Here is a 24,945-nt window from a genome sequence, read left to right as displayed (position 1 = left end):
CAACCCTTGCATTTTATCTGCTGAGGTTTTAATTTGCATTTAATAATTCTAAGTAACTTAATTTTCTAAATAACTAATAGCATCTTCTTTTGAGTCTAGCAGTCATTTGTATATCTTTAGCAAAGTGTTAAAACATTTTGCCTATTTTATTACTAGATTATTTGTTCTCTTACTAAGTGGTTAAAAATCTTTTTATAGGAATTTCCATTGTGGCTCAGTGGGTTAAGAACATGACTGTAGTCTCAGTGAGGATACAGGTAAGGATCTGATGTTGTCATAAGCTGGGCCTCGAGCACAGATACGGCTCAGATCTGGTGTTGCCAAGGCTGTGGTGTAGGTCGGCAGATCCAGCTCCGATTCGACTCCTGGCCAGGTAACTTCCATGTGCCACAGGTGTGTCTGTAAAAGAAAAAAAAAATCCTTATAATGTCAACATGGATTTTTATTTGATACATGTTTTATAAATCTATTCACCTAGTCTGTGGCTTAGCATCTGAGTGTTTTTAAGTAGTTTCTTTTTTCCTTTGTAAATTTTGACAAAGTCTACAAAATTATCAAGTTTTTCTTTTATGGTTTGTGGTTTTTATGTGGTAAGAAATGTTTGAAGGCTTCAAAAAATTAGGTAACTGTTTTATTTACAAATTAGATATTAACAATGATAGTGTCTCTCTGCCTTTGATTTCTACCTGATTTGTACTTCAGATTTTCTTTTTTCTTTTTTTTTTTTTTTTGCAGCCTAATCCTAGAAGATTTTAACTTTTGGGTCATTTACAAGCTATCCAAAGCAATTCCTTGTGAAAAATGTTGTAACTTCAATATCCAAAAAAGATGATTTTCTTCCCATACTTTGGAATCACAGCTCCTTGATTCCCTTTCCTTCAATGAGCTCATCCTCCACTCTCTTAGCTATCATAGTCATCCTCTTCCAAAATCTCAGTTTTACCTTGACTGCTAGTACTAATCTTCTCACCTTCCTCTCCTGAGTATTCCAAATCATACATTCAACATAGAACCTAAAAATCAATGGATCCTATCAACATTTCACTGTATCTGTCATATCCCTCTCTTGTTTCCCCTTCTGATATAGCTCTATTGCCATGGTTACAATGTTATAATAGTTCACATGCATATACCATCAGCTCCCTTGTGCCTTCCTTGCTTTGTAACATTTTTGATTAACCCAAAATCCAGATTGAAATCAATTCACTTCCTACTTTGCTAGCATACAACTTTGCTAACTCATCTCATACCATTAAGTCATAATGAACTGTTCTTAGTCTATTTACTCTCCCACTATTCTTAACAACTATTTCCCTTAATCTCCTAAAACCTACCAAAGTTTTTACCATCCTTGTAGCTAATAAACTTGTTTTCTCAGTGAAATAGGAAATAACTTTCAGAAATGACCATCCTGTGTCTGTGCCCGTTTACACTGTCTCTTCTTCTGTGGTTTTTGTTTGTCTTTTTAGGGCTGCACTGGCAACATATGGAGGTCCTCAGGCTAGGGATTCAATTGGCGCTGTAGTCACTAGCCTACACCACAGCCACAGCAATGCCAGATCCGAGCTGCATCTGTGACCTACACTACAGCTCATGGCAACGCTGGATCCTCAACCCACTGAGCTATATCAGGAATGGAACTCGTGTCCTCGTGGATGCTAGTTGGGTTTGTTAACTGCTGAGCCATGACAGGAACTCCCCTATTCTGTTATTTTGAGTGATGTGTCCTTATTCCGAGCAAAGGCTAATTCTAAAACTTTTAAACTATATCTCATGTCCTTTGCATTTCTCATAACCTTCACTCCAGCATTTCTCTTCAGAATCATGTTTTCCCTTCTTACATTTCCACCCACATAAACATGTTTCCATTTCCCAAAAGCCTTTTGCTTCCATGTCTCCTCCTGTTGCCACATGTATTCTCTTTCCCTGTAAGAGAAAAATCTCTAGAAAAACCAGTTTCCCAAAATCTTTCCTCTCAGCATCATTTAAACCTGTTTCAAATTTTTGCCCTTACTACTCCATCAAAACTACTCTTATCAAGTCACCAAATTCATAGGTCAATTCTCACTTATCTTAACAATTGTATTTTCAGTTTTAAAATTATTCACCTTCCCAGAAAGATGGTGAACATTTTGAATGAAAGTGTTGTCATCTCATATATCTTGGCTTATTGAAAATATTTTATGTGTAATACTTGCAATATGCCTGCATAATGAATGACCAAAGAAATTCCCTTAACATTGTGGAACTGGAAAAATCAAACTAGAGTACACCACAATTTTATAAGCATAAATTCGGGTAGAATCAAGTTTAGATGAATTCCTATGAATTATTTTACCTTTATAGATTCTTTAGATGTCTAAACATCATAAAGCAGCAGAACAACAAAGGTGAAAATATGAAAATAGATAAAAGATCTATATATGAACAGATTTTTCACAAATTTGTTCACATCAAAATATAGATTATAATAAATCCTATAAAATGTACAAGTTCCTCCTTCACAAATTAGAAATAAGTCCTCAGGACTTATAAATAATTAAAAACAAAACTGAGAGGCAAGTTATGGCTGTATTTATTTCTACTCTAAAGAGTATTCTTAAAAATAGACACAAAAATAATTCACAATGGTAGCTATAGTACTATATTTTATATCTCCAAATTGCTAAGTCATTGTTCATAAGATATTAAATAAAAATGAAAGCCTTCTGGCTCCAGCTGAAGTCATTTTTCCAAAATGTAATTGTTATCTAGATCTTACTTCCGTTTCCAATCAGTCACCACTGAATATTATAAAATTTAGTTTCTTCTCCATTTGTATTTCCAATTACTGTATAAGAGCTTTTTAAAAGAAAGAAAGCTGCAAGTTTCTCAGGATCTATAACAATGTATCAGGAACAGAAGGGGAAAAATGGAGTCATAAACATGTAATACAGGTTCTGTGGAGCAGCTTTTCAAAATTAAGTTTGAAAGTAGACAAAACTTAGTGTTTTGAGTAACCTAGGGCTTTCTTACTTAACTCATATCAGCCAGAGCTAAAGTGAGCAATATGTCAAATTAACTTGCCCAATTTTCTTTTCTCAACTTTTTCAATGCCCTTTAGGGACACCATTACTGAGAAGCTATTGTTGGCATTTACAGCATAAAACCTGATTTTGGAAAGCTGATATTGCAATTGCCTGAATATCACAAAACCGAAAATTGTATAGTACCATTGTTTCATCATACTAAAAGGAAAAATAAGAGTTTGTGGATAAGCCATTTTTGGTTAAAAAGAAAAAAGGCTTCTGAACATGGTTTTAATGGTTGATTTATATTTAAATATAAGCAATGAATATAAAATTATCTCCACTTATAATTTTAAGAACTTGAAATTGCTAACTGAAAAATTAGTATTTTTGTGTTTTATCTTTCATATATTAAATGTGACAATTATAAGAAAATAGGCCCTAGTACACTATATAAATTTCAGTGGAGAAGATCCCTCCATTTAAATAATATAAAACACTGTGTTAGTCATTTAAAATAATTTACAAATCTATTCTCTTAAATGTTTTCAAATTCAGTACAAATCAAACCTATCACTAAGGAAAATGCATAACAAAAGAGAGTCAAATGCATTATCAGTATGAACCAACCAATCTATCTTTTAAATGAACCATGTAGAGACTATGTTTCACATGAAAAATTATAAATTGATAGAGGTATCAAAAGGGATTCCTAGAAAAACAATTATGTGTGAGGACAATAATTTTCTGACCACCTGCCATGATAAATATCATTTGTTTTTCCATATGTAAAATATGGAGTTCTGGTTTTGTCAATTTTCCTTTATATGTGAAAACTTAAAAAATGAAGAAAACAATTATCTTCCTTGTCTCTGTGGACTCTCTCTTGGTTGGTCAAATGATAGCTTACAATATTGCTGCTGCTTTCCAAACTCATTGGACAAAGTACTTTAATAATCTTTAGAAGAAGCAAATGTAGGTTAAGACTAACTCTCAGACATAAAGAACTATAAGTAAGCTAGATTTAATTCTAAAACAGCCTTATACAACAGCGAATTTACAAAAATGAATCTATTTCATGTCACAAATTGGGCTGATACCTACTTGAATGTATTATATTTAAAAACTCTCAACACTGATTTACAATATTGTGTATTCACAAAGGATATGTTGTTATGGACATAGACACTATCCAAATCCCTTTATTTCCTTTAAAAATAAATAAAGCATAAAATTAAATTGTATGCCCCAATCTATGTGCTTTGCACTCTAATGTTCCGCATGTCTCTCAGCAGCACTGGTCGGTAGTTTTGTTCCAAAATTTCCATGTAGTCAAAGTAAGCACTCACTCGAAACCCTTGTAGTGCTTCTTCCTGTCAGGAAAAAAAAAAAAACATATATATACATATATATATGTGTGTATATATATATATATATATATAGAGAGAGAGAGAGAGAGAGAGAGACGTTTATTTGCTTGAGTAAAGACACAAAATTCTAAGTTTATGAATTTGAAATAGTTGATGTATCATTTTTTTTTAGATATAGGTGGAGGGGTTATGCTGTAATTGCTTTTTATTTAGTAGGCTCTATGTATGTATATGATAGCAAAAAATCATGTTCCTATGAAACAAAGTTGTCTGTTTTCAAAATCAAAAATCCTATTCAGCTAACAAAAACCAAAACATCTAAGATAATAAAATACTAATATCTTAATATAATAAAGTTTCAATTATAGAATGATTGTTCACTTTTGGAAACTGTAACAACTCTAACGCTTATTAATGGATAGTATAATACTGCAAGAAATATCTGTTCTATAGCAACTTCCTAAAATCTCCAACAGTCTGCAACTCATAATGTTGGTATTATACATGTCTATACTAATTTGGAATTTAATGGTTAGTGTCCCAAATAAGGCACTCAAGAATGAAAGATAGTAGGAACATCCAGTTAGTATTTTAGAGACTTATGGAAAAATTTGTGACTATTCCTTTTAGTATCTCCAAAGGCAGCAGCCACCCTTCCAAGTAACAAGAAAATTCTGTAAAAGGAACAGGATTCTTGATTCAATGTATTATGTTAGAAGTTTTGGAAGTTATAAACATTTTGGACAATCCATGCCTTTGTGGAGATAATACTGAAGGCAAAAGCTACTACAATAAACAAAAGCAATTCAAAAGCAAAAAGATAATATATTATCATATGCAAAATATTTTGTTAGAGATAATCAGTTTTTAGATGAGAGACATTAATGTAGAGTAATTAGGATGGATAAATGGATATTTCCAAAGGCAGATGTCATCAGTCACTAACAGGTTAGTAATAGTTCACAGCTTGCAAGTAGCTTGGAGGAAGAGTACAGTTACTTGTCACATATCACCTAATATCTGGGTAATTGGGAAAAAAGTTAAATGATGCTTTAAAAAATTGTTACTAATCTACAAGGTAGCTATCATAATTAAGAAAACTAAAATATATGTAAGATTACATCATTAAGACTAGAGCTAATACCTTTCAACATAAAAACCTCAATGCTATTACTCAATTTTAAAATAATTGTGATATTATCCATTTCTTCATTAAATCATTCACTCTCTTATAATATGTAAGGTTTTGGTTATATACAGAAGACATAAATAAAGATGAATGAGACAGGTCTCTTTCCTGAAACATTAACAGCTGAGGCATATAATGTATTTCCAGTTCTATGTGTAAGCAACCGACTCAAAGGGAAGATATTCATTTTAGAAATAGCAGAAATACTAGTTCTTTGTAAATTTTGCTGTCAAACATAGTTCACTTTGTTCTTTGGGGAAAAAATAGGATTGAATTTAAGACTAATCTTCCTATTCAAAAATTCACTTTAGGAGTTCCCGCTGTGGTACAGTAGGTTAAGAACCCGGCTCTGCCACAACTGTGGCACAGGTCGCATGTGTGTATCAGATTCAATCCCCTGCTGTGGGTGTGGCCAAAAAAAATTCAATTTAAATGTTTATTGCTTTCATCATGGAACAATTTACAAATTTATGCATTCTCTTCATTCAGCTTATGTGTGATTTGGCATTAATCATCTCGTCACTAAAACTATACCTCAGTTGGAAAGGAATTATAGTGTTATTCTTACCAGAGAGAGAAAAAAAACCAATGCCAGAAAGATTGTTTTAGTGTATATTCATGTTCATTACATGTGAATTACAACAGGAGATGACAGCATTTGAACAATAACTAATAATTCTTTCTGGGCAAAAGTAAACAAAATCTATTTTGCCATCTTTTAATTACTGTTCCACTTTAAAAATAAAATTACCTATGGAGAACCAAAACTTTGTTTAAATATACTTTTTCCTTAAAACATATTTTTGAATTATGGCTTCCACTTTGACCATCAATTTTAAAATAAAAAGACAATACTCTGATCACTATATGAAGAGATACCTATAAAATAGCAAGACTATGAATGTCTTCTTTCATGGGAAAAAATTAAATATTCATTTAAAAGAGATGTTTTAAAATGATATAGTTCATAATTTAAAATTCAGACAATTTTAACTCTAAATAAAATTTCAGAAATTCTGAATTCTACTTTGTCTTCACAGTGGAATATTTTTCATTTTGTCTTAAATGTTCTCTAATGGCCTTCTTAGTGGGTAACTTCTCTTTGTAATTATGACCATTTAGACTGCCAGCTTATCATTCACATTATAAAGGACCATTTCCTAAGAAAACTGCTTTATTATCATTTTCCTTATAGACCTCAATATATTAGACTCTGTATAAAATAAAAATTCCCTTATTCTTTAAATAGGTAGTGATATGTAATTACATAAGGTAACACTCTCCCATTTTATATAAACAGTGCACCTTTTTTTTTTAATAAGTTGCTACTGGAGTAGTTTATGTCTTGGTTAGGAGGCTCATTTTGAACATATGTTCTTCTTTACAGATTTTCCAAACCTCAATTTTTCATGCTTATACGTAGACAATAACAGCAAAAATTGCATCTTAACTCCTTACCAAGAACTATAAAGCCTATAGTTCTGATCTGACCCCTGTCTCATCGCTGACTGTACCTATTTCCTCACCTCGTTCTGGCCACAATGGTCATCTTGACACTAAGTGGGCCAAGTTCACTCTTACCTCTGAGACTTGGCACTTTTTTCCAATTTAGAAGTTTTTTTGCACAGAAGACTTTGAGGTACTTTTTCACTTTGTTTCACTCAGGTCTCTGCTTACCTCCTCAAGAGCAGCCTTCACTGGACTCTTTTATCTAAATAGCACCTCTGAATATGACTCTCTTACTATGTTTGATTTCTTTATAATAAGATCAATTGAAACTATTTTCTACCATTCTGCAGGTTGTCTTTTTTTTATGGTTTCCTTTGCTGAGCAAAATCAGTTTGATTAGGTCCCACTGGTTTATTTTTGCTTTTATTTGTTTCCTTGGGAGACTGGCCTAAGAAAACATTTGTACGGTTGATGTCAGAGGTTGTTTTGCCTATGTTCCCTTCTAGGAGTTTGATGGTGTCTTGTCTTTATGTTTAAGTCTTTAAGCCATTTTGAGTTTATTGTTGTGCATAGTGTGAGGGTGTGTTCCAGTTTCATTGATTTACATGCAGCTCTCCAGTTTTCCCAGCAATACCTGCTGAAAAGACTGTGTTTTTCCCATTTTATATTCTTGCCTCCTTTGTTGAAGATTAATTGACCATAGGTGTCTGGGTTTATTTCTGGGTTCTCTATTCTGTTCCATTGGTCTGTATGTCTGTTTTGGTACCAGTACCACACCATCTTGATGACTATGGCTTTGTAATATTGCCTGAAGTCTCCTGCTTGGGTTTTTGTTCCTCAGGATTGCTTTGGCATTTCTGGGTCTTTTGTGGTTCCATATAAACTTTTGGATTGTTTGTTCTAGTTCTGTGAAAAATATCATGGGCAATTTGATAGTGATTGCATTGAATCTGTAGATTGCTTTGGGTAATAGGGCCATTTTTATGATGTTAATTCTTCCAACCCAGGAGCATGGAGTATCTTTCCCTTTCTCTGAATCCTCTTTAATATCCTTGATTAGGTTTTTTTTTTTTTTTTTTGCCTTTTCTAGGGCTGCTCCCACGGCATATGGAGGTTCCCAGGCTAGGGGTCTAATTGGAGCTACAGCCACCAGCCGACACTAGAGCCAGAGCCACAACAACTCAGGATCCAAGTTATGTCTGTGACCTACAGCACAACAGCTCACAGAAACATGGGATCCTTAACCCACTGAGCAAGGCCAGGGACCAAACCTGCAATCTCACGGTTCCTTGTCAGATTCATTAACCACGGAGCCATGTTGGGAACTCCTCCTTGATTAATGTTTTATAGTTTCCAGTATAAAGTCTTTCACCTCCTTGGTCAGGTTTACTCCTAGGTATTGCAGCACTATTCACAAAAGCCAAGCCACGGGAACAACCTAAATGTTCATCGACGGATGAATGGATTAAGAAGATGTGGTACATATACACAATGGAATACACTGCTCAGCGATTAAAAAAAAATGCTATTTGAAGCAACATGGATGGAACTACAGACTCTCATACTAAATGAAGTCAGAAAGAGAAAGACAAATACCATATGAAATAACCAATCTGGAATCTAATATATGGCACAAATGAACCTATCTACAGAAAAGAAACAAACTCATGGATTTGGAGAACAGACTTGTGGTTGCCAGAGAGGGAGGAACATATTAACCTACGTCTCCTAAGATGGTTGAGCCAGGTGTTTTGTTTTTTGGCTACACTTGTAGAATATGGAAGTTCCTTGGTTCAGGGACTGAATCCAATCCACAGCTGTGACCTATGCCACAACTGTGGCAACACCAGATCCTTAACCCACTACATCAGGCCGGGGATAGAACTTGCATCTCAGCACTGACCTGAGCCATATGAGCCAGGCTTTTTTTGACTGCATTGCAAATCTGTAATATTAAGCATGGATGGGCCCACTAAGGATCACTGACTCCAGTGTCTGCTCTTCAACCCCTTATCAAAAATATAAGAGAACTCACATAAAATATTAAGCTATTACTATCCTTCCTTGTAACTTATCAAGAATATGCCTATTATGGAGATCAAACTATACTGATAATTTCAATCATTACTTTTATCAAAGTTTTCAAAAATAATTCCCATCAGAAATGTTTTTAGAGCTATTGCAAGCCCTGTAAATTTGGAATTTGAACTGAAAATAAGGCTTTTTAGGGCAGTAAATAGAAACAAAGGACAAAAAGATGAGGTATGTTACCATGACATGTCTTATTTTTATCATTTTAGGACCAAGTTTAGTATTTTCTGATATACTCTTTCCCAAATGTTTAATTATTAATGCATTTAAAAGGTTATTTTTTTAAAAAAAGATAGTTCTTTATAAAGAATGGAGTGAAAAAGTAAGATACATCACTTTGAGTGGGTTAAATGGAACACAGAATCAATCCTTATTAATAATCACTAGCAGGAATACTAAAAAAAGTTTCCACGAAAGGTACAGAAATTACTATACACTGAGATCATTTAACAAAAGATCTGCATTAATGTCATCTCTCACATAAGAAGCACCAAATTACATAGGTAGGTTTCATGAGAGAGTTTTGAGAACTCAGCTCAGCTCTTTACCCTTGCTAGAGATGACCTTATGTGTATTGTGTCTGACCTATTAGATGAAAAAGGATCTTCTTCCCTGGTCAAAGAGGTGGAAATAATCTATAAGTTATATTTCTTCTAGTATGTTCCTCCTAAGGTATTTGCTATAACTAGACATTCCCGGACTGTATATCCCCAAAACTTCCAAATCCCTGGTGTTCAAGCTCCAAAGGTAACATTTTTACATATTCTAAAGGTTGTAAAGTATTTGAGATTTTATACTAAAATCTGACAACTTAGGCCTCTGTCATGAAAACTGTGTTAATAGGTCTGGGGAGGAATCTAGGTATATCAATTTTAACAAGGACCCTAGTGAACCTTAAGATCAGAAAAGCTAAGATAGAATGTGTGGCTCTGAACAGAATATGAGGATTTTAAACATTTAGGATAGAGTATGGAGTTCTTAAAGATTTTAACTCAGCTGTGGGGTACATGTGATGACTAAGAGATATTCAGGTTTGGCTGGGTAAGTGAGGGAATAGGTCTTGATCAGATACAAGAGAATGTTCCTAACATTGATTTGAAGTATATGCCAGGTTGTACTATATAATATTAAGATGTCTCAGGGACTGGAGGAAAAAATGGAAGCAAAAGTATGTAGTTTAACAGTGAACTCAGGAGAAAACCCTATTTCTCTTCTGTGTTGTCAGAACATGTTTTTTCTTAATAACAAGAGAAGGATGGAACAGAAATTCAAGTAACTATTAACTTTTTAAAAAGCTCTTGCTATGTGCCATACAATTATCTAGAACTATTTTACAGATATCATCTCATTAATTCCTCAAACATTTCTGTCTTTAAAGAGCTCAGTATACAAATGTTTTTTTCAGTCTGATCTCCATTTCTTACCCTGTCAACATGTTCGGGAAACTATAGCTGCAACAGCAGCAACAAACTCTTTTGTTAATTCACTGACAGGTTGAAATTAAACTTATTTTACATAATTATAAACTGATTTTGCCATAACATGCAGGATTTACTTGAAACATTTTTTTTGTCTTTTTTATGTCCACACCTGCAGCATATGGAGATTCCCAGACCAGGGGTCTAATTGGAGCTGTGTCGCTGCCAGCCTACACCAGAGCCACAGCAACGTGGGATCTGAGCCGCATCTGTGACCTATACCACAGCTCATGGCAACGCCGGATCCCCAACTCACTGAGCAAGGTCAGGGATCGAACCCACAACCTCATGGTTCCTAGTCGGATTCATTAAACACTGAGTCACGACAGGAACTCCAGTTGAAACATTTTATTTTTAAATTATTTATTATTTTTTTTTCCCACTGTACAGCAAGGGGGTCAGGTTATCCTTACATGTATACATTACAATTACATTTTTCCCCCACCCTTTCTTCTGTTGCAACATGAGTATCTAGACAAAGTTCTCAATGCTATTCAGCAGGATCTCCTTGTAAATCTATTCTAAGTTGTGTCTGATAAGCCCAAACTCCCGATCCCTCCCACTCCCTTCCCCTCCCATCAGGCAGCCACAAGTCTCTTCTCCAAGTCCATGATTTTCTTTTCTGAGGAGATGTTCATTTGTGCTGGATATTAGATTCCAGTTATAAGTGTTATCATATGGTATTTGTCTTTGTCTTTCTGGCTCATTTCACTCAGTATGAGATTCTCTAGCTCCATCCATGTTGCTGCAAATGGCATTATGTCATTCTTTTTGATGGCTGAGTAGTATGCCATTGTGTATATATACCACCTCTTCCGAATCCAATCATCTGTTGATGGACATTTGGGTTGTTTCCATGTCTTGGCTATTGTGAATAGTGCTGCAATGAACATGTGGGTGCATGTGTCTCTTTTAAGTAGAGTTTTGTCTGGATAGATGCCCAAGAGTGGGATTGCAGGGTCATATGGAAGTTCTATGGATAGATTTCTAAGGTATCTCGAAACTGTTCTCCATAGTGGCTGTACCAGTTTACATTCCCACCAACAGTGTAGGAGGGTTCCCTTTTCTCCACACCCCCTCCAGCACTTGTTATTTGTGGACTTCTTAATGATGGCCATTCTGACTGGTGTGAGGTGATATCTCATGGTAGTTTTGATTTGCATTTCTCTTATAACCAGCGATGTTGAGCATTTTTTCATGTGTTTGCTGGCCATCTGTATATCTTCTTTGGAGAAATGTCTATTCAGGTCTTTTGCCCATTTTTCCATTGATTGATTGGTTTTTTTGCTGTTGGGTTGTATAAGCTGTTTTTATATTCTAGAGATTAAGCCCTTGTCGGTTGCATCATTTGAAACTATTTTCTCCCATTCTGTAAGTTGTCTTTTTGTTTTCTTTTGGGTTTCCTTTGCTGTGCAAAAGCTTTTCAGTTTGATGAGGTCCCATGGGTTTATTTTTGCTCTAATTTCGATTGCTTTGGGAGACTGACCTGAGAAAATATTCATGATGTTGATGTCAGAGAGTGTTTTGCCTATGTTTTCTTCTAGGAGTTTGATGGTGTCCTGTCGTATATTTAAGTCTTTCAGCCATTTGGAGTTTATTTTTGTGCATGGTGTGAGGGTGTGTTCTAGTTTCACTGCTTTGCATGCAGCTGTCCAGGTTTCCCAGCAATGCTTGCTGAATAGACTTTCTTTTTCCCATTTGATGTTCTTGCCTCCCTTGTCAAAGATTAATTGACCATAGGTGTCTGGGTTTATTTCCAGATTCTCTATTCTGTTCCATTGGTCTGTCTGTCTGTTTTGATACCAGTACCACACTGTTTTGATGACTGTGGCTTTGTAGTATTTCTTGAAGTCTGGGAGAGTTGTGCCTCCTGCTTGGTTTTTGTTTCTCAGGATTGTTTTGGCGATTCTGGGTCTTTTGTGGTTCCATATAAATGTTTGGATTGTTTGTTCTAGTTCTGTGAAAAATGTCCTGGGTAATTTGATAGGGATTGCATTGAAGCTGTAGATTGCTTTGGGTAGTATGGCCATTTTTACAATATTGATTTTTCCAATCCAGGAACATGGAATATCTTTCCATTTCTTTACATCTTCTTTGATTTCTTTGATTAAAGTTTTATAGTTCTCAGCATATAGGTCCTTTACCTCCTTGGTCAGGTGTATTCCGAGGTATTTGATTTTGTGAGGTGCAATTTTAAAAGGTATTATATTTTTGTATTCCTTTTCTAATATTTCATTGCTGGTATACAGAAATGCAACTGATTTCTGAATGTTAATCTTATATCCTGCTACTTTGCTGAATTTATGAATCAGTTCAAGAAGTTTTGGGGTTGAGTCCTTAGGGTTTTCTATGTATAGTATCATGTCATCTGCATACAGTGACAGTTTGATCTCTTCTCTTCCTATATGGATGCCTTTTCTTTGGTTGTCTAATTGCTGTGGCTAGGACTTCCAAAACGATGTTGAAGAGCAGTGGTGAGAGTGGGCATCCCTGTCTTGTTCCAGATTGGAGTGAGAAGGCTTTCAGTTTTTCCCCATTGAGGATTATATTTGCTGTGGGTTTCTCATAAATGGCTTTGATTATATTCAGGAATGTTCCCTTTATACCCACTTTGGCGAGGGTCTTAATCATGAATGGATGTTGGACTTTGTCAAATGCTTTTTCTGCGTCTATTGAGATGATCATATGATTTTTGACTTTTCTTTTGTTAATGTGGTGTATGATGCTGATTGATTTGCGTATGTTGAACCATCCTTGTGAACCTGGGATGAACCCAACCTGGTCATGGTGTATAATTTTTTTGATATGTTGTTGGATTCAGTTGGCTAAGATTTTGTTGAGAACTTTTGCATCTATATTCATCAATGATACTGGGCGATAGTTTTCTTTTTTGGTGGTATCTCTGTCTGGTTTTGGAATGAGGGTGATGGTGGCATCATAGAATGTCTTTGGGAGTATTCCTTCTTCTTCAACCTTTTGAAAGAGTTTAAGGAGGATGGGCACCAATTCCTCTTTATATGTTTGATAGAATTCTATGTGAAGCCATCTGGTCCTGGACTTTTATTTGTAGGGAGTGATTTTATGACCTCTTCAATTTCATTTCTAGTGATCGGTCTGTTCAGTTGGTCTGTTTCTACTTGATTCAGTTTTGGCAGGCTGTAAGATTCTAGAAAATTGTCCATTTCTTCCAGATTGTCAAACTTGTTGCCATATAGTTGTTCATAGTATTCTCTTATGGTTTTTTGTGATTTCTCCTTTTTCATTTATAATTTTGGTTATTTGGGTTCTTTCTCTCCTCTTTTTAGTGAGTCTGGCCAGGGGTTTGTCAATTTTGTTCACCTTTTCAAAGAACCAGCTCTTGGTTTTATTAATTTTCTCTATTGTTTTTTGAGGCTCTACTTTATTGATTTCTTCTTTGATCTTTATAATTTCCTTCCTTCTGCTGAATTTAGGCCTTTTTTGTTCTTCTTTTTCTAATTCATTTAGGTGGAGGGTTAAGTTGTCCATTTGGGATCTTTCTTCCTTTTTGAGAAAGGCCTGTATTGCTATAAATTTCCCTCTGAGCACTGCTTTCACAGCATCCCATAGATTTTGAGAGGCTGTGTCTTCATTATCATTTGTTTCAAGGTAGTTTTTAATTTCCTTCTTGATTTCCTCATTGACCCATTGGTTTTTTAGTAGCATGTTGTTTAGTCTCCATGCAATAGGTTTTTTCTCTTTCCTTTTCCCATGGTTGGTTTCTAATTTCATGGCATTGTGGTCAGAGAAGATACTTGAGATAATTTCTATGCTCCTAAATTTATTGAGATTAGCTTTGTGTCCCAATATGTGGTCGATTCTTGAGAATGTTCCATGAGCATTTGAGAAGAATGTGTATTCTGCTTTTTTTGGATGTAGTGTCCTGAAGATATCAATTAAGTCTAACTTTTCTATTGCTTCCTTTAGGATCTCTGTTGCTTTATTGGTTTTCTGTCTAGAGGATCTGTCCATTGATGTGAGGGGGGTATTAAGGTCTCCTACTATGATTGTATTCTCATCAATATCTCCCTTTATGTCTGTTAATATTTGTTGTATGTATCTGGGTGCTCCTGTATTTGGGGCATATATGTTGACGATAGTAACATCCTCTCCTTGGATGGATCCCTTAATCATTAAGTAGTGTCCTTCTTTGTCTTTCTTTATGTCTTTTGTTTTAAAGTCTATTTTGTCTGATATGAGTGTTGCGACTCCTGCTTTCTTGTCATGTCTATTGGCGTGAAATATTTTTCCCCACCCTTTCACTTTCGATCTATATGCATCTTTTGTCCTAAGGTGAGTTTCTTGTAGGCAGCATATTGAAGGTTTTTGCCTTTTTATCCACTCAGCCACTCTGTGTCTTTTGATTGGGGCATTCAGTCCATTGACATTTAAGGTGATAATTGATAGATGATTATTTATTGCCATTTGAACTTCGTGTTCCAGTTGGTTCTATGGTTCTCCATTCTTCCTTTTTTTTTTTTTTTTTTTTGGTTGGATGATCTCCTGTTATTATCTGCTTGAGTGTATTTTTTTTTCATTTTTTGCAAATGCAATATTTGGTTTTGGCTTGCGGTTGCCCTGTTTTTTTAAGTATGCTAACCCCTTCCCATAATTGTGTGTTTTAGCCTGATGGTCCTGTAAGTTCAAACACTTCATTACTATCTTAAAATTAAGAAGAGAAACATACAAAAAAACAAAAAGGGTTATTTACTTCCTAACATCCCTTGCCCACATTTTATGGTTTTGATGACTCTTTATTTTTTTCTTTTTAATTTTATTTTGTTTGAGGCCTGTTCATGATTAAATCTGTATGTTGGCTTATTTGAGTGACTGCTCTCTGATTGCTGTTTCCTCAGTCCTAGTTCTTCCTCTTCTTCTTTTTTTATTTTTTTTTCTCTTTCCTTTCCTTCCTTTCTTTTTGGTTTAGAGAAGCCCTTTCAATATTTCCTTTAACCTGGGTTTTGTGTTGCAGTATTCTTTAAGTTTTTGTTTGTTGGAAAAAGTTTTTATTTCCCCTTCTATTTTAAATGATATTCTTGCTGGATAGAGTATTCTAGGTTGCATATTTTTTCCTTTGAGCACTTTAAATATCTCTTGCCATTCCCTCCTGGCCTGTAGTGTTTCTGTAGAGAATTCAGCTGATATTCTTATGGGGGTTCCCTTGTAGGTAACATTCTGTTTTTCTCTTGCTGCCTTTAGGATCCTCTCTTTATCACTAACTTTTGCCATTGTTATTATGATGTGTCTTGCTGTGGGTCTATTTGGGTTCAGTTTGTTTGGGGCCCTCTGTGCTTCTTGTATCTTGAACCCAGCATCCTTTAGATTTGGGAAGTTTCCAGCGATAATTTCTTCAAATATATTTTCCATCCCCTTATCTTTTTCTACTCCTTCTGGAATTCCTATTATGCGTAGATTGGCCTGCTTTATATTATCCCATAGGTCTCTTATGTTGCTTTCCAGTTTTTTCATTCGGTTTTCTGTCTGTTGACCGGATTGAGTGATTTCCCTTATTCTATCTTCCATATCACTGATTTGTTCTTCTGCATTATTCATTCTGGTTTTTACTGCCCTTAGTTCAGTTTGCATCTCTGCAAATGAATGTTCTAGTTTTTCTTGGCTCCTCCTTATATTTTCTAGTTCCTTTCTGAGGGTATCTGCATTACTGTTCATATCTTCTCTTAATTCCTTCAGTATTTTCACTATTTCCCTTTTGAACTCCAGGTGTGTCAGACTGCAGAGGTCTGTTTCATTGTTGACTGTTTTAGGTGAGTTCTCCTGTTGGTTTGACTGGGGGTGGTTTCTTAGCTTCTTCATCTTGCTTGTTGTTTTCTTTTTCCTGAGGGAGTTGTACTCTCCATTATCGGGCAGTGTTTGCCTTGTCACTGCTGTGGAATATTTCCTGAGGGCTAGCATTTTTGGTCAATCTTTTTTGAGGCAGTGTGGCTTTTCTGGAGTGTTGATGGGGCTAACAGTGTTTCTTTGAAGCAAAGGAGGGCTTCCTGAGGGCAGACAGGACTGGGAGGTCCACACCACGATGGTAGCAGATTTCACTTGGTCATGCAGAGCTTGCTCTGGTGTTTTTAGGCTGTGGGGTTCTTGCAGGGGGTTGGTGGTGTTGGGCCCATCTGAGATCTTTTCCGGGCTTGGCCAGGCTTGTTGCAGCTTTTCTGGGCTGTAGGGGGTCCTGCCTGGAGCTGGCAGTCCTATACAGCTGATCCACTAGGGCACCCCCTGGGGGCTTGGGAGGGTAGCAGGGCCGTTGGAAACCGAAGAGGCTCCTCCCCGGGGCAGCCCGACTCAGAAAAACCGTCCGGGAATTAGGCAGATCTATTCACTGCCTGGCTAGGCTTGTTCTATCTTTTCTGGGCTGCAGGCCTTTTCTCTGGGGCTGGTGGTGTTTGGTGCTACTCTGCGGAAGTGTAGCCCCTCCAAAGGGCAAGAAGGCCTGTGCAGGGACAGCCCCTGCGGTGGTAGGCTTCAGGCAATTGTTGAGGCCAGCCCTCCTGGATGGCAGGCAGCCCCAAGTTCAGCGAGAGCGTAGCGGGTGGCGGGGGTGGGGGGAGGGGATGCACTGGGAAGCACAGCTTTCAGCTAGCTAGTGGGCCTGTAAGCTTGCTGTGGCACGGGGGGTATTCTATGGGGACCCACCCCTTCTTCTCTCCCCTCCCCAGCACGGGCGCAGACCAGGCTCTTTTCCCAGGTTCCCTCTGATGCGGCTTTGCACTTCTCCGCCCCTAGAGTATTGCTCCCTTCCTCTGCGACAGCTTTGTTTTCTAGTCTCCCAGGCAGTCTCTGCCCCATCAAATGGTTTCTAGACCTCCCAAGCAGTTTCCGCTCTGCCCCGCCCCCCCAGCCCGGGGACTATCCTCTGGAGCTGAGGTCTCGGTGCCCAGCCCCCACCCAGGCGTCCCCTGGTCCTTTCTCGGCGACCAACTCTCAGAGGCGAGGTCTCGGTGCCCAGCCCCCACCCAGGCCTCCCCCGGCCCTTTCCTGGGGACTAACCTCTGGAGCCGAGGTCTCGGTGCCCAGCTCCCACTCAGGCGTCTCAATTTTTGGTGACTGTGCCCGTAGTTCAGATGGTCCGTTCGGTTCTTGATCGGCTTTTCCGTACTCCAACTTACTGCTACACTCTTCTCTGCATCTGGAGATTCCTCCGGTTCGTTTGATCTTTCCCCCGTGTAGGTGACTTTCCAGGGTGCGGGATCCCTTTCTCCTCCGCAGTTCCCTTTCGGGAGCGCCCGTCCCGCTCGGATTCACCTTCTCTCACTCTCCTCTTTTCTCCCGTTCTGCCCCGTGATATCACGAACTTCTTGCCGTTATTGGAGTTTAGGTTCTTCTGCCAGCGATTGGTTGCTGTTCTGTGCGAGTCATTTATTCTGTAAATGTGCTTTTTTTTGTTGTGTTTGTGGGAGAGGGCGAGCGTGTCCCTCTACTCCTCCGCCATCTTGTCCTCTCAGCTTCGAAACATTTTAATTAAATATTTGAATCTTCACAGTCTGATTTTCACTGGAAGGCAATCTTTTCCAACTCTGGGATTTCAGTGCCATTTGTCCCCAGGTTGTATTCATAAACTAAAACCAAAATCACTGCCAGTCTATTAGCATGCAGAGAGGAATGCAAAACAGCCAGCCTGGACTGAGTATTTTAAGTCTCCCTAAACCTGTTGTGTGTGTGTGCGTGCACATGCATGTCAGGAGGAGGGTGGAAACTGTTAAAAACAAAGGACACCTCTGAAAAAGACAAATGCACCCACATGTTCATTATAGCACTATTCACCATAGCCAAGATATGGAAACAACCTAAATGTCCACAGACAGATGAATGGATTAAGAAGATGATGTGGTATATATACAAAATGGAATACTACTCAGCCATAAAAAGGACAAAATAATGCCATTTGCAGCAACATGGATGGAACTAGAGACTCTCATACTAATCGAGGTTAGAAAGACAAATACTGTATGATATCACTTATATCTGGAATCTAATATACAGCACAAATGAACCTTTCCACAGAAGAGAAAATCATGGACTTGGAGAACGGACTTGTGGTTGCCAAAGGGGATGGGGAGGGAGTGGGATGGATTGGGAATTTGGGGTTAAAAGATGCAGACTATTGCCTTTGGAATGGATAAGCAATGAGATCTTGCTGTATAGCACTGGGAACTATATCTAGTCACTTATGATGGAGCCATGATAATGTGAGAAAAAGTATGTATACATGTATGTGTGACTGGGTCGCCTTGCTGTACAGCAGAAAATTGACAGAAAACTGTAAACCAGTCCTAATGGAAAAAATAAAAATCATTTAAAAACAAACAACAAAAAAATCCCAACTTTAGACTTTCAAATATGCTGATATATTTGAGTATATTTATTTTTGGATGATGTTTTTGTTTCTGGAAGTTTGATGCCTACAGACTGCTGAACTATCAGCTATCACAGATAAACGTTAGGTCCAAGGACTAAGCTCTTCATCATAACTTTAGAAGTTGCCTGCTAGCTCAGTACTATTCAATCAATCACCACAGTGTGGGAATAATGCACTTAACTGCTCTATTATCCAACCCACATTTTTGTTGTGGCTAAAAAGATACTGTGAAAAACTCAGAAAATATCTTGCTGATAAACTTATACCCATGGCATTCATCTAATCTAATATTTTAGTGGTTTAATTAAATGAAGAACAATAAACAAGTTTTTCTGCTTATTTTTTTCAGGGGGATAAACCTGAATTAAGAAATTTCAAGTCATCTTTTTAATAATTGATGTTGAAGAACTGTTCAGCATGCTACCAGAAATGAAGGCACTCAGTCTAGATTCAATTACCTGATTTAAAATCTTGTGCCTAAAACAAAATGAATACAAAATGGTTGATATTTTGTCTATACTACATGGTTCAGAAAGATTTTATTCCTAAACAATGCTTCTATCATGCTCCTTTCTGTCAATACATGAAACTTAAATTGGTAAGAGAGAATTGAGTATTTTCAATTTAGAACCATCTCATCATCTAAAGTTTCTCAGGATAACTGATTATAGTTGAAAACATATTTGTGTTTTCTCAATCTTTTGAAAACTAATTCAGTTGGGCCTTATTACTTGAATTTATTTACCACAGTCAAATGCTTATTCTATCTATTTTTATATTATGATTCGATATCCTCCTTTTAAAAAGCAGTTTTACCATAAAAGAAGTATGGGCCCATTCTTCAAAAAAATTTAAAAAAGGAGCTCTGGCTGTGGCACAGCAGGTTAAGGATTCGGCATTTTTTCTGTGGTGACGTGGGTTTGGTCCCTGGCGCTGTACAGTGAGTTAAGGATCTGCCTCAGTGGATGGCATCATAATTCACCCACTTGCTCAGGCCAAGACTGTGGCAGTATTCTTGACTCTTCATTTACACATCTCCACAAAGCTTATCAGCAGACCCTACTGGCTGCATCTTTAAAACATATTTAAATTCAACTACTTCTTCACATCTACATTTCAGTTACCCCAGTCCAAGTAACCATCATCTCTTGCCTGTATTATAACACACCTTAACTTATGCCTGTCTTCCATTCTCATCACATGAAGATGCATTCATGGAGTTCCTGCTATGGCAAAGGTTAAGGATCTGGCATTGTCTCTGCAGCAATGCAGTTTCAATCCCCAGCCTGGTGCAGGGGCTTAGGGACCCAGTATTGCTGAAGCTGTGCCACAGGTTGCAGCTGAGGCTTAAGTTTGAGCCCTGGCCTGGGAATTTCCATAGGCCATGGGTGTGACTGAAAAAGAAAAAAAAAAAAAAAAAACCCCAAATACACCAAATTTAAAAAGCCCACATAACTATACACAATAAAAGTGAAAGTCACTGGTTCTACTTTACCGTCTTTTTCCTCTCAGAAGCTGTCATCGTTAAATACAGAGTCAGGGGATAACGTGTAATCTACATAAAAATATTATTATGGCTATGGTATGCAGTTATATGGAGAATTATTGATAAGTTTTTTCCCTCTGAGCAAGTCTGAGATTTTAGATCAGAAAGTATAAAACATAATTTCCAAGATTTAATCCCCATTACTACAGTTTAAAGAGGACTCTTAAAAACATTCTGTCTTTCTGGAGTTCCTGTTGTGGCTCAGCGGAAACAAATCTGACTAGTACCCATGAGGATGCAGGTTCGATCCCTGGCCTCGCTCAGTGGGTTAAGGGTCTGGCGTTGCCATGAGCTGCGGCATAGGTGGCAGACACGGCTCGAATCTGGCATTGCTGTGGCTGTGGTGTAGGTCGGCAGTTGCAGCTCCCACTGGACCCCTAGTCTGGGAACCTCCATATGCTGCGAGTGAGGCCCTAAAGACACACACACACATAAATCATCTATCTTTCTAATGACTTGGGGGATCTTCTGAGGAGGAATAAAAATCACTTCCTCAATTAAATTTCATCATTGGTTAATATGTAAATAAGTGAAAAATAGTGTACATGTACACGTTTACATTCTTTGTAAACAAGAGCTTATAACAGGGCTTAATGGAGTAAAGGGGTATGTAAATCATATTTAAAAATAAACACTGGAATTTATCTCATGAGAAAAGGAACTGCCCACCAAAAAAGTTCAGTGACCTTGAGACTTACCCCTGAAAATAAAACAAAAAATAGTCACAGTATTAGAAAGACACTTTTCCTAATAACTCAGATGAATGCAAATAGCAGGAGTAAGAAGTAAGATTAGTTCCAGCACAAGTGCTCAAATTAATTCTTTGCCAACATGTACTTGGTTTGGATTTAAACCAATTAAAATTTTAGTAATTTAAATAGGACTTAAGTGATAAAAATAATCTTTTCCCTCTCATTTAAAAAAATTTTAGCTTTAAATTGATAGCAGAAACGAGTTTGGGACATATTTGAAGAAGTGACCATTTATAAGCCATATTTTAACTTTTCCCTGCAGTAGTTAAGAAAGAGATAAAACTGTAATAATCACCAACATTAATCACATTTAAAGATGATGAAATACAAAGACACCCTTCTGGTGGAAAGGAAGATGTTAGTAATGTTTGTTATTCAATGTGAATAAAACTAAGTTCATTCATCTCTCCCTTTACATTTATTTCTTTGTTTACTCTATCAACAAGTATTTACTGAGCACCTGCTATGTGCCAGGTATCGTTTGAGGCATTGAAAAATACATCAGTAAACAAGACAGACAAAATCGGTCCTTGTAGAGCTTACACATTATACTGGGGAAGATTGACAAAAACGTATAAAAAATCATTTCAGCCAGTGACAAACACTGTAAGACAAACTAAAGTGGGATAAGAGGATAGAGAATTATAGGTTAGAATATATTCAAATCTAAGAGTTTGAGAAAATTTCAGACTCTGAAATCCCTATCTGACCAACTAATAAAATCCCTATCTGCAATTAATAAAAATGTCCCTAACTGAAAAGGAACCCACATTTTGTCCACAATGTAATGTTCATTTGCTTAACCAACCCTATTCTCCAAATTACCAGTTGCAGATCACTTTTTTCTTTTTCTAAAGTTTCCTTCTACATGTAACCATTGTCTGGTTATACTTCATTTCATTAAGAATATTTCTATGATCACTGCAGCAACATGGATGGAACTAGAGACTCTCATAGAAGTGAATTAAGTCAGAAAGAGAAAGACACATACTGTATGCTATCACTCATATCTGGAATCTAATATACGGCACAAATGAACCTTTCCACAGAAAAGAAAATCATGGACATGGAGAACAGACTTGTGGTTGCCAAGGAGTATGGGGAGGGAGTGGGATGGATGGGGTGCTTGGGGTTAAGAGATGCAGACTATTGCCTTTGGAATGGATAAGCAATGAGATCCTGTTGTACAGCACTGGAAACTACATCTCATCACTTATGATGGAACATGGTAACGTGAGAAAAAGACTGTATATAAGTATGTGTGACTGGGTCACTTTGCTGTAAAGCCGAAAACTGACAGAACACTGTAAACCAGCTATAATGGAAAAAAATAAAAATCATTAAAAAAAAAAAAAAAAAAAAAGAACAGGGCCAGCAGGAATGAGTGAGAGGGGAAAAACTCTCATTTAAATTCAAAGGAAGGGGTAATTCCCATTGTCAGCAGAAACTAAACTGACTAGTATTTATGAGGACGTAGTTTTGATTCCTGGCCTTGCTCAGTGGGTTAACGATCTGATATGGTGTTTCTGAGAGCTGCGGTGTAGGTGGCATACGCAACTCGGATCTGGTGTTGCTATGGCTGTGGTGTATGCCGGAAGCTGCAGCTCTGAGTTGACCCCTTAGCCTGGGAATCTCCATATGCCTCAGGTGTGGGCCTAAAAAGACGAGTAAATAAATAGATAAATAAATAAATAAATAATTTAAAAAGTCAAAGGAAGGGAATGCAGTGTTTTGATCTGAGAAGAGTAAAGTGAGTATAGAGAATCACTGGGAGTCTTCACCTGTCAATCATGACCTCCAGGTCAGGAAGAGTCAGGAGACAGAATAATGGGAGAAATGGTAGAGGCAAGAGGCTAAGGTCAAAGGGGAACATTTCAGAATTCCGGTAGCAGAAATGAAGGTCTCAGTGATGAGAAGGTCAGTAATAACCACGCTGGGAAGTGCTGAGGAAAAACAGAAATTAAGGGCTCTGGCATGAAGGAGGCAGAGGAATTGAGAAAGGAACAGGTGTAAACTAGATAAAGCTGAAGGCGAGGAAGGATATGCTGGGGGCAGGGAGATGAGAGAACAGGCAAGTTAGAGGTATGCTGGGTATCAATGTATGTCTGTGAGGATGGGGGCAACTGAATTGTCCTTGAAGATGAGGCTGTTGAAGATGAGTTTTAGCTGTTAAGGATTTGGCACTGTCACTACTATGGCTGCTTGGGTTCTATCCCTGGCCTGGGAGCTTTTGTATGCTACAGGCACAGCCATATTAAAATAAAATAAAATAATGATACGGATGTAGAACTTGCCAATGCCAATGTTGGCATGACAACATGATGTGCTGGGCTTTCTGAAAGGTTTTTTTTCTTTATGTGTTGATCTGACACTAAAAATTCCATGGAGCTTCAGGCAGAAAGTAGGAAAGTTTGAATTAGTCTTTTTTTTTGGTTTTTATTTTTTCCATTATAGTTGGTTTACAGTTAAAGAATCTTATCTTGTTCTCAATTATCTTGACCATCTGAACTCTACTTATGTTGTTTAAAGTTCCCTATGAGTAGGTGAACATTACCATAGATTCTTAAATTGCTCCCTGTTATATCTGCTATTTTTCCATCCTTTCACCAAGTCTGATTTGTCTACTCTTCCAATACTACAGGAATGAAATGAAAGGCAGTATATCTGATTAAAAGCAAAAAGAAAAAAAAATTACTCCCATTATTTGAATGTATTTAAAAAATAATTGTTACTAAAAAAATGGTTACGTGTCTTTTTGTCTCTTTATTGTATTGTAATTCAATTTTCTAAACAAGCAGAGTCAAAAAAAAAAACCCCATTAAATGTGTACTATTAACGAAAAAAGATTATTTCTAACATTATAATTCTATTGATATATGTAGGAAGTGTGAGATCTTTTTGAGTTCACTATTTATGAAATAAAAATATTTGATACTTGATAGTTTGGCAATTTTAAATGATCAAAGATATTTACTTACAGAAAGTCCTTATTAAATGAAAAATAACTCTGACAAGTATATAATGGTAAAGAATAAATATAAAATTAATTCACATAGAAATTGTCCACTTGGAAAAAACCTAGCAAATGACCACTGGTGCTTGTAGTGTACTTATGCATACGTGTGTTTAGGAGTCGCAGTGGGTGGCTTTTCAGTAAGACCTGCACACAGGGATGTAGTTATACATCTTGTTTTTCTAAAGTCCAGAGATAGAAAAGTCACATTATTGTGAGAAATAAAGCAACTATATCTTGCTTTAAAATATTAATATAGTAGTGGCTGTAAAAAGAGTGTTGTGATAGAATATTTCATGGAAACCTTTTATAAAAATATTTGAAAGTTTAGAAAAACAATATGAAGGTATAGGAAATTACATTAAATGCTTTTTAAAAGTAACTAAGCTCTGTATTAAGAATGAATTTTTATTGACCAAATAAGATATAGGAATACAAAAAAAAAAAAAAAAGTAAGCCTTGGCATAGAATGTTTTGTATCTAGGCATCATAACTTCATATCCCAGGCCCACCACTCACCTGCTATTTATCTTGGGCAATTTGCTTAACTTAGGTGCTTCAGTTTCCTCATTTCAAATGAAGATAATACTTACCTCTCATGGGTATTTTTAGGATTGTATGCGTGTCTAAAAGAGTATCTGGCATTAGACACCCTATTAA

General features: G+C 36.8%; 1 protein-coding gene across 1 annotated transcript in view; it reads right to left on the bottom strand.

Moving 5' to 3' along the window:
* Nucleotides 1-2,618: 2,618 nt before the first annotated feature.
* Nucleotides 2,619-24,945, bottom strand: part of TBC1D32 (TBC1 domain family member 32) — a 213,479-nt gene continuing 191,152 nt past the window's right edge. The window contains exon 34 of the mRNA XM_047759558.1: nt 2,619-4,381. Within this exon, the coding sequence (XP_047615514.1) occupies nt 4,262-4,381 (120 nt within the window). The 3' untranslated portion in view covers nt 2,619-4,261. The remainder of the gene's footprint in view (nt 4,382-24,945) is intronic.

Source organism: Phacochoerus africanus, chromosome 2, assembly GCF_016906955.1.
Source record: "Phacochoerus africanus isolate WHEZ1 chromosome 2, ROS_Pafr_v1, whole genome shotgun sequence".
In the NCBI taxonomy this organism is placed as follows: Eukaryota; Metazoa; Chordata; class Mammalia; order Artiodactyla; family Suidae; genus Phacochoerus; species Phacochoerus africanus.
Note: the sequence above shows the minus strand (reverse complement) of the source record. Positions and strands in the feature narration are given on the sequence as shown.